The sequence below is a fragment of the Folsomia candida genome, unplaced genomic scaffold (genome assembly GCF_002217175.1).
Source record: "Folsomia candida strain VU population unplaced genomic scaffold, ASM221717v1 Fcan01_Sc012, whole genome shotgun sequence".
NCBI classification, from domain to species: domain Eukaryota; kingdom Metazoa; phylum Arthropoda; class Collembola; order Entomobryomorpha; family Isotomidae; genus Folsomia; species Folsomia candida.
In genome coordinates, this window is record NW_019091204.1 from 4,793,529 (window position 1) to 4,810,925 (window position 17,397).

At 35.4% G+C, this 17,397-nt stretch overlaps 3 protein-coding genes across 3 annotated transcripts; 2 read left to right on the plus strand and 1 right to left on the minus strand.

Annotated features, from left to right (window-relative positions):
• Window positions 1-400: 400 nt before the first annotated feature.
• LOC118437212 (2'-5'-oligoadenylate synthase-like protein 2) lies at window positions 401-8,527 on the plus strand. The gene is made up of 6 exons (XM_035856088.1): window positions 401-515; window positions 611-655; window positions 5,780-6,027; window positions 6,617-6,917; window positions 7,387-7,657; window positions 8,138-8,527. Exons 3-5 carry the CDS (start codon window positions 5,888-5,890, stop codon window positions 7,654-7,656), a joined length of 711 nt encoding a protein of 236 aa, XP_035711981.1. The 5' UTR covers window positions 401-515; window positions 611-655; window positions 5,780-5,887; the 3' UTR covers window position 7,657; window positions 8,138-8,527.
• A 7-nt stretch (window positions 8,528-8,534) lies between these two features.
• Window positions 8,535-10,026, minus strand: LOC110855330 (histidine-rich glycoprotein). Its single transcript, XM_022103759.2, has 3 exons — window positions 9,859-10,026; window positions 9,389-9,727; window positions 8,535-8,934 (listed from the first exon to the last, which is right to left on the minus strand). Exons 1-3 carry the CDS (start codon window positions 9,910-9,912, stop codon window positions 8,620-8,622), a joined length of 708 nt encoding a protein of 235 aa, XP_021959451.1. The 5' UTR covers window positions 9,913-10,026; the 3' UTR covers window positions 8,535-8,619.
• A 2,017-nt stretch (window positions 10,027-12,043) lies between these two features.
• On the plus strand, window positions 12,044-17,367 carry LOC110855254 (cytochrome P450 6k1). The gene is made up of 4 exons (XM_022103669.2): window positions 12,044-12,891; window positions 14,587-15,466; window positions 16,015-16,263; window positions 16,847-17,367. The coding sequence occupies exons 1-4, from the start codon at window positions 12,574-12,576 to the stop codon at window positions 17,008-17,010; spliced, it is 1,611 nt and encodes a 536-aa protein (XP_021959361.1). The 5' UTR covers window positions 12,044-12,573; the 3' UTR covers window positions 17,011-17,367.
• Window positions 17,368-17,397: the final 30 nt, after the last annotated feature.

Below are 17,397 nucleotides of genomic sequence, written 5' to 3' on the forward strand. Positions count from 1 at the left end.
AATGAACGAAAAAAGCTCGAAATATGATCGGGAATATGAATATGTCCCAAAACCCGAAAATATGAGCAATATGAGAAAATATGCTTTAACCTACATGACCTACTAGTGACCTTAAACATTCTCAGAAAGTTTAGGAAACTGTAGGTCAATAAATGGAAAACGTCATTTTTCATTCATATCCGACGTATGATCATGGATAGATTAATCAGTATTAATCGTAATTAATACTGAAGTATTAAAACAGCCTTAAATCGCCCCAAATTTAAAACTAAGCTTATCTGAATTTATTATGCTGTTTGCCCCTAACACTACGGGGTTATCACCGCGCTTATCAATGTTCGGTGAGACGAAATATTTGCAGAGGGACAAATTGAGACAAATTACTGCAGCGCGCCATTGCCAGAAATCAGCCCTCTCGCGCATTTCGTCAGCCGGATTTTTTCTGGATACGTTCTTCCAATTAATTAAATACTTGGCTAGTGGAGATTCGGAACAAAATTTAGAAAAACAACTGGGTAACTTTTCTTCATCCTCTGTTTGAAAAAGTTTACAGAAATTTGAAGAAAATCACATATTCAATATTTTGGATAAATAATTCTATTCATTTCAGGTTTCAAACTCGAGAAAATTTAATTGCGACTGTCGTCATTCTTTGGTAAGTGATGGATTATAAACAGTGGCGGCGGAAGCAGGGGGACAGGGGGACAATGTCCCCCCAGAAAATGTGCCGGGGGGACAAGCAATGTTAATGTCCCCCCGAAAAAATTGAGATTGAGATCATCTAATTTACATTATATACAAAAGGGGGCTTACGTAAGTGTAAACGTATTTGTCGTTGAATAACCCCGGAACGGTTTGTCGTAGCGGGTCGAAATTTTGAACAGACGAGCATGTTATTCTCAGATGGGTGTGTGCAAAAATTCAACTCTCTACTTCCAAAATTGCCTTCCCCACAGCCCCCAGAAGCTGAGACTCTCATAAAAACTCGTTCCAAACTTAAGTACTCGTGCAGCTAAATAACTCGGCCTCTTAAAAGTGAATGGAAAACAGTTTCGAAATCTGGAATCAATAAAGTATTGAGAAATATAGGACCAAGGCGTGAAATTTTTAGTGAAGGAGAACCACCACCCCTAGAAGATGGCAAAGAAAAGTGGTAATTCCGACCGTACTTAGGAAAATTGACCTCTTGACCTCAAAACACAATCCACCGACCCAAAATGGAATTTTTCGTGAGGTTGGGGTGTCTAAGCATTCAGTGGAAAGAGGGATTAAGATTTTTAAGAAGCAACTTGGTCAGAAAACTCATGTGCATCAGCTAACCGAAAAAAAGAAAAAAAATCGCGCCCGTATTTGCAAAAAAAATTATTTAAATTTTCTGCCAAAGAATTAAAGTAAGTTTTTAGTGACATTTGACGAAGCACTAATTTCTCTACAAAATACTAATTGGGTTCGAAGTGCTTACTACACGACAAATGTCGAAAACAATTCACGGAAGTTGGTGCTTCCCAGTAAGGAGAACTTTTTTAAACAGGTTATGGTGGAGGGTGCAATGTCCGGTCGTGGTGTCCTCCCACTTATCAAAGTCCCCCAAAAAGTGAAAATATCTGCAAAGTATTAAGTGCACCGTCTATGCAAACCACTTTTAGAATAACATCTTCCTAAATTGTATGGTAAAAAAATGAATAAGGTGATTTTTCATCATGACGCAGCGTCTTCCCAGACGGCAAAGTTGACCTAAGATTATGCAAAGTACCTTGAAGCTAGATTGGAGATAAAAATCATTTCGAATAGTGAAATACCTGTACAATCCTCCAATGTAAGTCAAATTGACTTCGTTGGGTTCGTATACTTGAAAAGAAAATTTTTCTGCGGAGACCGAATTTTTTAGACGGAATTTGGAAAGAGTTGAAATGACTGTTTCAACTTCTGGAGGCTGTGGGGGAGGCGATTTTGGAAGTAGAGAGTTGAATTTTTGCACACACCCATCTGAGAATAACATGCTCGTCTGTTCAAAATTTCGACCCGCTACGACAAACCGTTCCGGGGTTATTCAGCGACAAATTCGTTTACACCTACGTAAGCCCCCTTTTGTACCTAAGCATTTAATTGCTGAAAAAAACCAAAATAATTTTTTATTAAGTTAAATAATGAAAAAGTACTTCTCAAATTATTTTCTAATTCAAAGAAAACAAAACTGATTTGAAGCTCATGTAAAATTGCCGTCCAGTGCATATAAATATCCCTAAATCTCTTTCCTCTTTATGATTTCAATCATAAAATTTTAACAATATGTGATACTTAAGGCAGATCAATTCAAAAGAGCAAAGGCTCCATACAGAGTTATTTAACCAAACCCAAAACTGAGCAAATTAGGCGCGAGAAGGATTTTCGGTAGTTATGTAATTTTATTCTCGAAACGTATTTGTTTAGCGGGCATAAAACGTTTGGTTTAAAAAATTGGTCAAGAAATCCCAAAGAAAGACAGTATACAAATTTTTTCCGAAGAAACATTGCCACAAAGAAAAAGTGTGCATAGGGTTAAATTATCTGGATATAGTGCTGCTCATACTACAGCGTCTAGCGTACTTTACTTCGTTTGAATTGTATGAAAAGCCAAATTAGCGGGACTGCCATTCTCTGTAAGGTAACAGCCGCCCAAAAAGATAACGCGTACCGTTTTTTGAAAAATTGACGCTGACAAGCCAGGAAACAGACCCAAACGCAAAGTCGCAAGGTTGTTAAAATATGTCAACTGCATGCATAGATCGGAGTACTCCGGAGGCCGAAGTACAGGACTTTTTCTGGATTATAGAGTACGCGGAGTACGCAAAATATCCGATCTATGCCTGCATGTTAATTGAGTCACCAAGTTCAAAGTTCAAAAACAAGGGCAAAAAAGGACCAGTACTTTTCATACATTTTCAAGGGTAATCCTCTTCAACTGCCCCTGAATAATTTACCGAAACACCAAAAGAGACTGCAGCTCGTCTGAGATGAAGCTATTGTTTTAGTTGTTTAAACCGATCAAAAAATTGAAGGACTGGAATCAGGACCTTTCACAGGTATCTGAGAATTGAGAAATTGATTGAAATCCCTAGTTTTGTTTTAGCTCGGCTACATACATACACTTTCCTAGAAATTTTGGTGGTAAAGTTATTTTTTGCTGTAACTTTGAATTCATCGAAACCGTGATACATGTGGACTGGCTAGCCAAAGGTCTGAGAAACACATTGACCAGACGAAACAATTTCATCGACGCCAACCGAAGTTTTACCGTTATTTTTTAAAATGACCAAAATAGAGTAATTAACCTCAGTATAGTTTGGAATTATTCTTTGGCACTCGCCCTTTGAAGTTCAAAATACCTGCATATGTATATTACATATGTATATCAAAAATTGGTGGACCCGTATTTTTGCGTTTTCGAGAATGAGCATGTTTTCCTCCGTGGCGAAATTTTCAAAATAAATTTCAGCCAAAATCAGGATTTTTTAAACGCAGTAATATTTCCGATTTCCTGATTTCAAAAATTAAGCACAATTTGTCTCAGAACAGCTTCCACGAAGTTTAAAAAATTCGGTATTTAAAATTTGACAAATTTGATATTTTCATGCTATTTCTGATTTTAAAAAGTACAAAAAGTACAAAAGCGATAATTTTTGGAAAATTAAAAGTTTATTAAAATTGGATTTTTAGAATTTCACGGGAGTATGCAATTCTGAGAAAAACCGTACCCAAGTTTTGAACCCGGGTTGAAATTAGGGCTGACAAATCCGTTCCCAATTTTCGAATCTGGATTTCGGATTATCCGTTTTTCTTGGGACCCAAATCCGGATTTAAATCCGGATTTGAATTATTTATTGTTATTATTTATTTCCTTGATATTTGAACGAATCAGATAGATGTCAGATAGTAGAATTATTAATTTCAATTGCAATCTCAGCTTTTTTAGAAGTTTCAATATTTCTAAAAAATTTTCGACGATGCAGGTAAATTTGGGCATTTTTCTCGGTTCATGAACTGAAAAAATGGAGCATTTCAAAAAAGTGAGTTTGATGTCGGATACGGTAAACTAACTATATTTGGAATGGATAGCATGCTAATTTTATTAAATTCACACTTCTCGAAAAGATTTGAATTTTTACATCCTTAATAAATATGAATCTTTTAGTTAGGGAAATCCGGATTCGTCTCTAAATGAAATCCGGATTTCGAAGTATCCGAAATCCGAAAAATCCCGATTTTTCGAATTCGGAGTATCCGGATTTGTCAGCCCTAGTTGAAATTCAAGAGGTTACAGCATTTTAAAAAATCCGGAATTTGGCTGAAATTTGCTTGTCGTATTTTGAAAATCCCGCCATTGGCGAAATCATGCAGATTCTGAAATACCAAAAATACGGGTCTGGTGATTTATGAGCGTTAAATCAAAGTTCTCTAAATCTACGATAACCACCTCGAATCAAGGTGAGCAAAATTTTAAATAAATAAATTTATGAAAAACTTAACAATTCACGCAGTCATTTGAAACTTATAAAATCATTTCGTGCATTTTGTAAACAAATTTCACAAAATTTTACAAAATAAAGAGCTGCCCCCGATCTGAGCAAGCTCAAAAGCTTATTTTTCTTCGGAATATTACTAAAATTCGGAATATTACTAAAATTTCGTAAATTTGCACATACCTATTTTACAGAGCTGGCCAAATTACTTAGAATTCAAATTACAAATTACAAATTACAATTACGATCACAACATTGCTTCAATTACAATTACAAATTACAATTACTCAGGAAAACTCAATTACTAATTACAAATTACAATTACTTCTCTAAAAAAATTTCGCTTCAATTACAATTACAAATTACAAATTACGTAATTGAATTACATCACAAATTACAATTACATTTGAAATTTGTAAATAAAAATTATCATTTAATAGCCAAATAATTTCAATACTTGTTCACGTTTAACAATGTAAATGCCTTTACATAAAAATTTCCACATAGAAAAAATAATTTGCAAAGGCAAATTTTGCAAGTAAAAGAATTTATCAGTGTGTGTATTGTTCGAAGTGAACAAGTATTGAAATTATTTGAATATTTAAAAAAATCTCAATTATAATTAGTAATTTGTCTTATAATTCAATTGCGTAATTAGTAGCATTTATCCTAGTGATGATTTCTGATGTAATTAAAAAAATTGCGAATGGGAAATAATGTTTATTTTAACCCAAAAAGCGATAGGCAGTGAAATGTTCACGTATGAAAGTACGGCAAATTTAACAAAAACGTTAAATTTTTATTGGTTCTACTCACGATAGATGGTGATTTAGTAATTGTAATTGAGGAAGTAATTGAATTACAATTACACCATGTTAAAATGTGCAATTACAAATTACAAATTATCAATTACATTTGGTTCAATTACAAATTACAATTAAAATTACATTTTTTAAATGAAGTAATTGAAATTACAAATTACAATTACTAATTTGTAATTTGTAATTGTAATTGTAATTGTCAATTACTAATTTGGCCAGGTCTGCTATTTTACAACGTCACGAACGCCGTAAAAAAATAAATATTGGAAAAATGTTATAAAATAGCGTTCAACTTTTGCTTAAGTAAAGATTTTTTTATAAAATCTTGTAGATTTGTTAAAGATAAACCCAGTCCTTTCCTATTTGATTTGAAAATATTCCAAATTTAGCATAATTTGTAAAAAATTGTCACTTATTTAGTTAAATTTTAACCTATTTAATTTATTTTGCTTCGACCAGGTTGGCGGCTCTGTCGGAAAGGGGACGGCCATCGGGGACACGGACTTTGACGTCGTCGTCTTCCTCAATGACCACGAACCACCCTTCGACCAGCGCGTCTTTAACGAAATGCTCGCCGCACTGGGGACCGTGCCAGGATTTTATTTAGGCAGGCAGACAAGATACTCAATCTCATTCCAAATTCGGATTAATCGACTTACCCTGGATTTTGACTTGCTCCCAGCGACAAATATGCTGGATTACGATAAGTATGAAAAAACAGAATATTTACATAAGTCTACTTATACACTCCTTCCCCGGAATTTGCGAACATCTTCTAAATATTAATCCGTCCAAGTAAAGTTGTATATAATTCTACTAAAGTTGAGTTTATAAAAAAACTGGATGATGACAACACAATTGATAAAATTTATCCTGCCGTTGTGAAACTTTTAAGCAAACTTTTTTTGGATGGGTTAAAATAGAACAGGTTCGAAAACTCCCGGGAATGTTCATCAATTCTTTGAAAATTTCCCAAAATTCTCGGGAACATTCGAAGATTGCCGGGGAAAATCAATTTTTCGATCGAGGGAAGTTTACAAGATTTTACCAGGCTACATTTTTTATCATATTTTGTTTTTTAAAACAAAAGAAAAAATGCAGTGTGGTACACAATTTTTGAAATATTTAAGAGGAAAATTACCTAATTAATTACATACTTCTCAGTGTTTCTATTTTTTCTAAAATTTGCAAAATTATATTACTAGATTTGAAGAAAATAAGTGCAAAATTTTTGTACCATATTCGTAAAAAACGAATTTTTGCCAAAATACAAATTTCTCCGTTTTTTTATTACAGACATGCCGAAGACATGGCGAGAGAACAAGCGATCGAGGTTCGGCGTCGCATGCAGGATTTTGCGAACCCGTCCGCCTTCTCCTCCAGCCTGGCCGAGCAGACGATCCTTTTCATGAAAAACAAGCCGGACGACATCGTCAAAGTCATCAAGCTTGCGCGCTACTGGAATCAGCAGATCGAGATTGACGAATACGTCAAGGGGCGGAGCTACATGATTGAACTAGTGGCTTGCTGGGCGCAAAAGGGACAGCCGGCTTGTAACCTGTTCACCAGATTTGTGCGATTCTTGCGCGAAATGGAGGTAAAAAAATTAAAATTATTAAAAACTTGTACACATTCCTTCAAAATATTCATATTACCCTTCAAAAGCTATTCCATCATTCAAAATTCGTTCAATTTAAGAATTGGAACAAATTATTCACGATTTATTTATTCAAAATATGAGTATAAATATTCATTCATTTTTTATTCATTTCATCTTTAAATTCTTCATATTAGATGGGTTTCTCAAAATACCCGTTTATTAAGCAGAGAAATTAATTATTCAACCCTTCTTCATGAATATGAATTAAATGAATAAATATTCATTCAATTAATATTATGAAAAAGATTATTCACTCATTAATTTATGAATTTATTCAATAATGAATATGAACAATTTATGAATTCTTTATTGAATGAATGAATTTGAACAGGAAGAAAAATAATTAAAACTTTCTTACTTTGCAAAATAATTTACTATTTTTTTTACAAATCTCCCAAATTTTTAGGACTTTTCCAACCTACGAATATTTTTTGGTCATCATTACCGCCGATTGTCCGTCCCGGACGAGGTCTGGGAGCAGACCCCGCTGGTCATGGATCCCTGCAACCTGTACAACAACCTTGCCGAAGGAATCAGCCAGAACGTGATTGGAATTTTTGAATATAGCGCCGCCCGGAGTTTGGGGGCGATTCGGGACGGCTTGGAAAATGTGGAAGACTTATTTCAGGGAAGTGGGATGGACTACGATGAATCGGAGTATGGCGACGATGACTAAGGTGCTGATTAATTAATATCAATTCAGTTTTTCTTTATGCAATAATTCAAACGGATTTTTGCCCCGTTTTTTTAAATCTCAACTCGCCCCATCTCATAAATTACTTGTCACGGGCATAATACAAACTTGATTTATCAAGTTATAATGAGTTCGAAAGCATGGCGGCAATTTTAAAAACCCGAGACTGAAATCCTTAAATTAGGGATAAAAGAACTTTTTACGGCTGTCCTAGATTGGTCCTTAATTTCGTAATAATTTCAACTCCCTACTCATATTACCCAAAATTTACTTTTTTTTTGGATTTTAGTGTGAGATATAAATTGGTTTTAAATCTTCTCAGAAATTGGTACTGAGTTAGTGAAGATGCCGGCGACTAAAGTGTGAGATTAGCCAGGTTGAGATTAAAACGGGGCCAAAATTACTATGAATTTTCACATAAAGTTAAACTAACTTGATATTAACACGTGCATTTTCCAATTAGGCGTGTGGATCTTGAAAAAAATAAGGCTCCATTTACAAATATTTAACATTCCCGACAATGGTTGACAATGTATTGACGATAATAGCTTTTGAATAAATTGAAATAGGTATTTGAAAAATATATGCAAAGATTTTGTCGTATTATTAAAAGTTTGAATTTAAAAAAACAAAATGTGAATTTGAATTTGATAATTTCCGTGCAATGATCAATAATCAGGGGCCGTTCATAAATCATGTAATTAAAAAATCACCATTTTTTAGAACCCCACGGCTCCCTTTAGCATGTGTTGCGTAAGCACGATATCATTGGAAACTTATTAGACTCCCTTCTCCTCTTTCGCATTACATAATTTATGAAATTTACATAATTGGAATAATTTACATAATCATTTACCCAATTAATCTTGTATTTTGTAAGGTAAGTAGTTTATTTCCTTGCCGCACATTTTAACAACTAATTTACATACACAATTATTTACATATTTAACTGCTCCACCCCGCATACTCGACCTCCTCGGGGGCCCACCCCCCTCCAACCACGGCGGCTTGTATCGTCCCGTCATAATGCGAATGCTTGTGTCCATGGTCGATAACCTGTGGGGCTGCTTGTTCCTCCGTGGTAAAAACTTGGTACTGCTCGTGGTGGACGGGGATCTTCTTGACGACCTCCTCCTCGGTCGGGACCACTTTGACGACCTCTTGATTGTACGAGTGCACGATTTGCTCCGGAGCCTTGACAATGTTCAGGATGTGTTTGTGCTGGTTGTGCTTGTGGATCGTGTGCTTGTACAGGTTGTGCTATTTTTTGGAAAAAGGGAAAAATAATAATTTGAAATTTTTATAATTTTTGGACTTCATAAATGTGCATAAAGAACGGGGGCAAATTTGTGTCCAATAATTTGTCCAAATTTTGATCATATTTTGCTGTGATTTCCTTATTATGTGCATTTACCAATGGTAAATCACCATAATTAATAATTATCGGAAATTAATGCCCATCAATAATTTGGCGACGTTCCCTATGCAGGGTACCTCTTTACTTTGGATTTACACTCTTAAAAATAATTCTACCATTTGTAAAGGAAATTAGCTCCGAATTTTATAATCAGCGACCTCAATTTGCTCATTATCAAGTTAACGTTAATCTGAATTTAATAACATGTATATATGTAGGATTGAGCCTGTGGTTTCTTTACAAAAGTTTGGCATTATTTTTAAGAGTGTAGCTACTTAAATATGCATTTTTACCCACCTTGTGAATGTGATGAACATGCGTGTGGATTTTATGAATGTGCTCCCTATGAATTACTTTTTGCTTGGGTTTACTCCAACCTTTGCCCCAGCCGTGATGGTGACCCTTGGCGTGGTGGTGGTGGTGGTGCCCTTTGGGATGGTGATGATGATGTGGCCCCTTATGATGGTGGTGGTGGTGGTGACCTTTATCGTGGTGATGATGGTGGTGATGTCCAGGGGGAGGGTGGTGGTGGTGGTGATGATCATCGTGATCGTCATGGTGATCGTCGTGATGATGATGATGATCTACTTCATGTTCTGGCCAGCCCCATGAAATCTTCAATATTCTGTATGCCCCCTTAAGTACAAAATTTGAAAAAAATGTTTCAAAATTTATTTTTATAAAATCCGTGTCAAATTTCTTTAAAAACTCCCGTATTAAATTTCTTTAATAAAAATCCGTATAAAATTTCTGTATCTCTCACTTACAGAGAAATTGATTCCTACAAGAAATATCAACACGGCTAAATTATGCGTTTTCATTTTTGAACTAAAATTGTAAAATTTTAATTTCTAAAATTCACACAAAATTTTTACCAACTTTAATGAAAATCTGCCTCCACCAAAGTGGAGAGAAGAACGAGACTGACTAACTGAATTGGTAACAAATTAGTGGCACCTTCTTCTTCCCAAAATTGTGGCACAAAAAATTTGATGGATTTCATCTGTTGACAGGTTTCTTTAATTCCGTTACGTAAGTAATTTGAACGAATATGCGATTCTAATTCATTCATTTCTGTAATGAAGAAGAGGATTTTTTAATTCAGGAAGGAAGTAGATTCCTATCGTAGACAGAGATGAATTACATATTACATATTACAGATTGCTGATACATTTTAGTGGAAATGGAAAGTTATACACTAGTTTGCATGCATGCACGTGTTGGTTAGACACAAATGGTTAAAAACCGGTTACAAATCTTCACCCCATTTCCTCAACTGCTTTACAAATGTGATAACTTCTCGTGGTAACTTGTGTAATGTGTATGTACATATATCACAACCAATGTGTTCGTATTTTTCACAAAGTTTCATGTGTACACTCGTTTGTATACACATGCCTATGTACATAGATTCTTAATATTAATTTTACCTGGTGTTAAGTACATAATTTCACTCACATTTATAAATTAAGTACACTGTACAAATTCCAGAGTACTACTTAATACACTTCACTCTTTATCAAGTTAGGGACTGTGCAGAAAGCATGTGATCTATTTGAAGGGGGGTCAGGGCATCTTATCCTTCCCAGGTTAATTACAAGATGGGGTGTATGTACGGAGGGTAAGGGTCTAAATTCCCCAAAAATAGGTCACATCTTTATGTACGGCAGCATATATATATGCCTAGATCAAAGAGTGTTCATATTCATATTTAGATACATAGATATTTACATAAGTATACGAAATAAATTGTACAGGATGAAGAAAATATATGCATATGTTCAATTACAAGTTATCTCCATGAATTTCATAAATATGTAAATATATACATACATAAATACGTTGTATTAACATGTGACTTTATTTATGCAAATTTTATTGATGTGGAAAATTTCTGTACGCAAAATTATTACTTTTGCGTAATCATTCTGCAGAATTATATAATTCTGGAGATAACTCTGGATCAAGGTTATGTATGTATGTACCTATGTAAATATGTACATAGGCATGTAAAACAGCTTTGCGTACATATTTATTTACATATTTATTTCTGCATGAAGGGAATTTGCTCTCTTCGTAAAGTCAGAACGTGGGAATAAAATTAATTTGTAACATTTTATAGACGGAAGCGTGTGAAAAATTACCTACCAGTTCAGCAAACGTTTGTTACTTCAATTTAAAAATTGGAACATGTTATTCATTCAATATTCACTAATTTAAAATATGAAAATAATATTTACTCATTATTCATTTATTATTCATTTCATCTCATCTCAAATTTAAGTACCTTATTAATTGGATTTCCCAATACACATACATATGTACATGTACAGCGTGAAAAATGAAAAATGAATAAAACTATTCATTTCTTCTTCATATGTAAATACTTATGATGTCAATAAATTTTGATTCGATATTCATTCATTCAAAAATTAAAAAAAAATTATTAATTCATTATTCAAAAATTTATTGAATAATGAATTAATATTCTTTTTTCATCCTGTATTAATTAAGTCAAGGAAAGAGGGTACGATTTAGCTGAAGAGGGGCTAAATTAAGCCCACAATAATTAAATAATTCCTGTCATTTCATTTAAATTCATAGTAATTTGAATTGATTTTAAGCATGCTTAAAATGCAAATGCATTTTAAAATGCTTTTTTGCATGCATGCAAACCGATACAAAATAAATACATACATATGTACATGTTCGTGTCTTGAAACGATATGTATTTACTTTCAATTACGCAATTACGTAAGACTGGAGATGGCATTGGAGATACTCGAAAATGTCGTAGATACATAGCTCAGCCTCAAAATTCCCAGGCTTTTATGTACATACATATATCTTAACAGAATTTGTATAACTTGTATATCTATCTATCAACACTCTAAGAAAATTTATCACTGGATTATGACCGACCGGTGTCAACATAAATATGTACGAGGTATTTGCATGCGACTCAATTTGATTACACGCCACCGCTCGGTTACAGATTTGTCACCGCATGGAAATAATCAACCACCATATTTGCATAGCTCGATGCTACTCCAGAACTATAACTTCCGCCTGAGGTGTCCGCTTCCGACCGAAATATGCGCTTCCGATTTCCAGTACTTCCGCTTCCGACCAAAAATTTGCGTTGCCGAGTTACAGCGCCCGACCAAAAATATAACTGCTTCGGATTTTTCAAATCTGCACACCTATGCCAGAAGGACACCACGTCCAATACAGCAAACAACCCACGATGACAAGAATAATATCAATCTATCTATCACCGCATTTCTTAGAGTGTACCATTTATGTACATACTTTTATCACATACGATACTGATGAAATTTCCTACCTAAATCGGGAATATTTCACATCACGTTAAACCCTCGGGGTCTCCATAACGCTCAGAAAATGAGCAACAACGTAGTAAAGTCGATAAATAAATAAAAATTTCAAAAATATTTCAGAAAAATATTTCATTTTTCAAAATGTCCAAACCCGCTCCTCCTCGCAGCGCGTTAAACACATTTTTGGCCTTATACCTCGTCCTCCCCTTGATAACCTTGCTCTCCTGGATTTTCAAAAACCCCTCGGTCGAAAAGTACTTGGCGTCCTGTGGCGTCCTTTACTTTTCCGACGTCCCGGGTTCCTTTGTGCCCGAATTTCTTAAGGGGAACGGACCAGCCCAGTACGTTTCCGGTTTGTACGAACGCCTCAAAGTGGACAAAAGTTATCTCGGTGGGTTTACCCTGTTCAACAAGACGTACTACGTTACCCGGGATCCGGGCCTGATTCGGGAAATTTGTGTAAGGGAACTTCCTGTCCATATTTACATATTTCTATAAACTAAACCTTAAAAAGGATAACTTAGGTGAGACTGGGGTACATATGCGATTAAAAGGATGAAATAATCACCTCACTCCTCCCACACTGAAGAGAAGGTGTTGGTAAAATGAGCATCACCGCCCTGGGAATGACAGACAAATGATATTTTAAGCAGATAGTATGCACTTACATATATGTAAGTGCATAGTGTGACAATTAAATTAAATTCGAATACTCCAAATCTATTGTTTGTTCCTGACTCATAGATATTAATTTGTTATCAGCGTTATTGTACCACGTAAGTATGAACTATATTCGGTAAGAAAAATAAGGAGGATATTTGGTGGTGGTTTTCCAAAGTGTAGGTGGGGGTGGGGGATTATTTCATATTCCTGAATACACACTCCAAAATCAACTAATCAGCCTTCAAATTTTAGGATGTGCTTATGCAAAATTTTGATACATCATCCGTCTTATTATTATTTTTGCACACAGTTCAGAAATCATTCCTAAGGCGGTGATGCTCATTTTACCAACACCTTCTCTTCAGTGTGGGAGGAGTGAGGTGATTATTTCATCCTTTTAATCGCATATGTACCCCAGTCTCACCTAAGTTATCCTTTTTAAGGTTTAGTTTATTTTAAGCTTTTAATTGAAAATATTACGATAATTAGTTATTAACGAAATGAATTAACCACACTGTAAAAAATCGGGTAGAGGCATATATAAGTAGATACATACTCCATACTGGTATAAATTTGATACTAATACCGGATTCGTATAAAGTTGTTTCTGTGTGGTAAATTTACATTACCAGAAATGTAATGCTCATTAATACCATGCCGGCAGAGTCATACAGACATGTAAAAACATACGCCGGCCAGTAATGATCTCTTATCGAAGAGGAAAACCATAATAGTGATTTTATGTTGTTTTTTCAATTAATCCAAAGTGTTATTGAGTGAGTATTGCCATGTGACCAGTCCCCTTAAGCTACTACTTCCCACCATATGCAGCATGACTTTTGTGTCAAAGGGAAAACTTTTTCATTTCTCAACCGATTTTGTTCATCCCAATTTTAGATGAAAGATAAATGAATTTGTTACATTATTTTAATCAAGTGGCGATGATCACCTCATCCACATTTTTATAATAAACCAGAAAGTGACCCTAGTGACGGTTTTTCTTGAATAACTAAACAAGGGGTCAGAAATCTGGACCGAGAGAAAACGATTATGATAAAGCACCGTCATAAATGACTCTGGGTTATTTGATCAAAATCGGTTGAGAAATGAAAAAGTAATGGCCTGTGGTCACTTTTCAGACTGTCATGGAATGCTTACTTAGGTTTTTTTTCTGTAACCATAGCCTCACCTAAGAAAAAGAATGTATAAATTATTCATTCATTGAATGAGTGAGGAATGAGTGAATAATTTTTTCAAAATTTTGTAATAAAAATTTTGAATTACTCATTTAATTTGGTGAAGAGTGAATGAATAATTTTATTCATTTCTTATTTTTCATGTTTTGTAATGCATGCTTGATCCATGAGGCACATTGAGAAATCCATGCAATAAGGGGAATTTAAGATTAAGTTAATAAAAGAATGAATAATGAATGAATAATTTTTTCCAATGTCTAATTTTCAATAAAGAATTATTTTTTGAACAACTAAGGTCAAAGACGTTACTCAAATTGAGCGGACAGAATCCACCCTCTCCTTCGCGGGGGATTACATCATTTCAAAATCCCTCGTCTACCTGCAAGGCGACCATTGGAAGAAAACCCGCGCCAAATTTGACCGTGGTTTCACACCGAGCAAAATCAAGCACAATTTCGCCCAGATAAACCACGTGGGCAGAAATCTAGTAGAATACTTCAACCACGAAATGGACCCCGCGGGAAGTTTGGTTTGCGATTTGAATTTACCCATCCATAAATACTCGCTCGACGTGGTGGCCTCCGTTACCCTGAATTTAGACACGGTTTGCCTCAAAACCCGGGAACCGTCACGTTTCGAACAAATTTCTGACAGGGTTTATACCTCCTTTGATAAATTTACGGACTGGGTGAAACCCATGTTTATCCTGTGGTTACCCCGGGTAACAAACTATTTCCGGGTTACAATAATGGATAAAGAAATTGGCACCTTTTACGGGGACGTGGCCCAGGCCAAGATTCAAAGTGAGGGTGGGGCGGGAAAGAAAAATTTGAATGATTTTGTCCATCTGATTCATTCCTCGTATAAAGAGTTGTACGGGCGGGAGGCGATTGGGCGGGGAGCGAATGGGCGGGGAGCGATTGGGCGGGAAGCGATTGGGCGGGGGGCGAATGGGCGGGAGGAGGATGAGAAGGACTTTATAATCTCGAATTTGTACACTTTGGTGCTCACTGGGTACGAAACGACGGAAGTTGTCTTGGCCATGTGCGCCTACGAATTGGCGCTGAATCCGAATGTGCAGAGGAGATTGAGGGACGAAATAAAGGACGTGCTGGGGGATGAATTCACATATGACGGGGTTTGTGGGATGACCTATCTCGACATGGTTATCCATGGTAAGTATCTAAGATAAATAAGCCAAGTTTGTACCCAGAAACAATGGTGGTTAAGGGACGTCCATGAATTACGTAACGCAAAAATCGTGATTTTCCAGACCCCTCTACAACGTAGGCACGGTATCATTGGAGCCTTAGATACCACCCTCCCCTTTCTCACGTTACGTAATTTATGGACGCCCCCTGACATACCACGAATATATTTCTTTAAAAAATTGGGAAACAATTTGCTCCAAAAATTGAAACAGTTTTGATTCTTTTCATACGTACTTTTCAACCTGTTAATTTTGAAAATTATTGGAATTTTGATATTTTCACCTTATTTTCTAAGAATTTAATGGATATGAAGTGAAATTTTAAAAGTTTTGAAGTGTTTGTTCGAATCGCCCTAAATAAAATTTTCGATTTTACCAGTAGTTCTGGTGGTGGTATAGAAAAAACTGCTAAAAGTTTCTGTTCCCATGTTTTTTTACCAATCGAAACCCTGTGTACAATTTTTTTTAATTCGGCAAACGTTTTAAATTCTTAATTCTAAACTTATTTTTCAGAAACGTTGAGAATGTACCCTCCCTTGGGAATGGTGCCGCGCGTGTGTATCCAGGAATACGCTGTTCCGAACAGTAAAGTCATCCTGCGGCCGGGAGACAGCGTGATCCTTTCGATCCACGGGTTTCAGCGGGACGAAGAGTATCACCCGAATCCCGACGTTTTTGATCCGGACCGATTTTCCACGGAAAATCGGAGCACCACGGAATTTGCGTATTTCCCCTTCGGCCACGGGGTCAGGATGTGCATAGGTGAGGCACAATGGTTTCGTAAGTGGGTTGGATTTGTGATGCAAACTTATGCTGGGAAAGTTTCCGAACATTTTTAGAAAATTTTGAAAGTTTCCGGACAATTTCTGTCATTTTTAACAAATAGCTTCCCGATAATTTCTACCTATTTAGGAAAGTATTTAAAGGTTTCCGGCAATATCTAATATTCTTAGGAAATTTTGAAAGTTTTAGGGTATTGTCGAGCATTTTTAGGGTCTATTTTTTTTTGGGGGGGGGGGGGGGTGAAGTTTTCGGAATTTACTTTCCCCCTTTTCCGGGAATAAAGCAGCAGAAATCGAATTTTGTTATACGGTCTCGTATAACATGAATGGAAAGGTTTACATTAAATATTTTTAAGGAGTGTCGTGAGGGGTCGTTCATAAATTATGCAATGCGACCTATATGACTCATATTAAACCGGGTAGGGGGTCTAGAAAATCGCGATTTTTACATACACATAATTTATGAATGTCCCCTAATGAAAATAAATTTCGTATCAGTTATTCCAGCAAATCATTAAATACTAGCAAGATAATATTTAAATATGTATGTATGTAATTGACAGGAATGCGGATTGCCCTGTTAGAAGTAAAATTGGGGGTGTGTCACATCGTTCAAAATTTTGAACTTGCCGCCACCCCGGAAACCCTGGTGCCAATGAGGATACCCGCATCAATGACGACAGCCCGGCCAGAAAACGTGGTCCTGTCCTTGACTAAAATTGGTTAATTTAAATGGAATAATTGAATCAAGTTTATACGTGGAACTGTGGAAGTGAAAATTTGAAGATGATTTACATATTTCCAAAAACAAAACACGTGTATATTTTAAAAATTATTGGATTTTTAAAATTTTAAATAAAATCCAATATTTACATGAGTAAAGTGTGCAATTTTTAAATAACGGTGTCACGTCTGTCTAGCTTGAAAACAAATTTACATAATTCAATTTGAAATAGGTATGTAAATTATAATTTTAAATTTTAATACGCATTTGGAGTTTTCAAATTATGCGTATCGTATTGCATATTTACGACATTTGGTGCACCGGTGGTGACCTTTGACCGTTCAACTTGTCCTTAATTTGTCCCTTGTAAAAAAACACAACTTAAAAATA

Bases quoted from the DNA above. Each gene is read 5' to 3' on its own strand.
- LOC118437212 (XM_035856088.1), top strand. From the start codon at position 5,888: ATGCTCGCCGCACTGGGGACCGTGCCAGGATTTTATTTAGGCAGGCAG. The intron at 6,028-6,616 runs GTATGAAAAAAC...TTTTTATTACAG, and splicing joins AATATGCTGGATTACGATAA to ACATGCCGAAGACATGGCGA. The intron at 6,918-7,386 runs GTAAAAAAATTA...CCAAATTTTTAG, and splicing joins GATTCTTGCGCGAAATGGAG to GACTTTTCCAACCTACGAAT.
- LOC110855330 (XM_022103759.2), bottom strand. From the start codon at position 9,912: ATGAAAACGCATAATTTAGCCGTGTTGATATTTCTTGTAGGAATCAAT. The intron at 9,728-9,858 runs GTAAGTGAGAGA...TTTGTACTTAAG, and splicing joins TTGTAGGAATCAATTTCTCT to GGGGCATACAGAATATTGAA. The intron at 8,935-9,388 runs GTGGGTAAAAAT...TCCAAAAAATAG, and splicing joins ATGTTCATCACATTCACAAG to CACAACCTGTACAAGCACAC.
- LOC110855254 (XM_022103669.2), top strand. From the start codon at position 12,574: ATGTCCAAACCCGCTCCTCCTCGCAGCGCGTTAAACACATTTTTGGCC. The intron at 15,467-16,014 runs GTAAGTATCTAA...CTTATTTTTCAG, and splicing joins TCTCGACATGGTTATCCATG to AAACGTTGAGAATGTACCCT. The intron at 16,264-16,846 runs GTGAGGCACAAT...TGTAATTGACAG, and splicing joins CGGGGTCAGGATGTGCATAG to GAATGCGGATTGCCCTGTTA.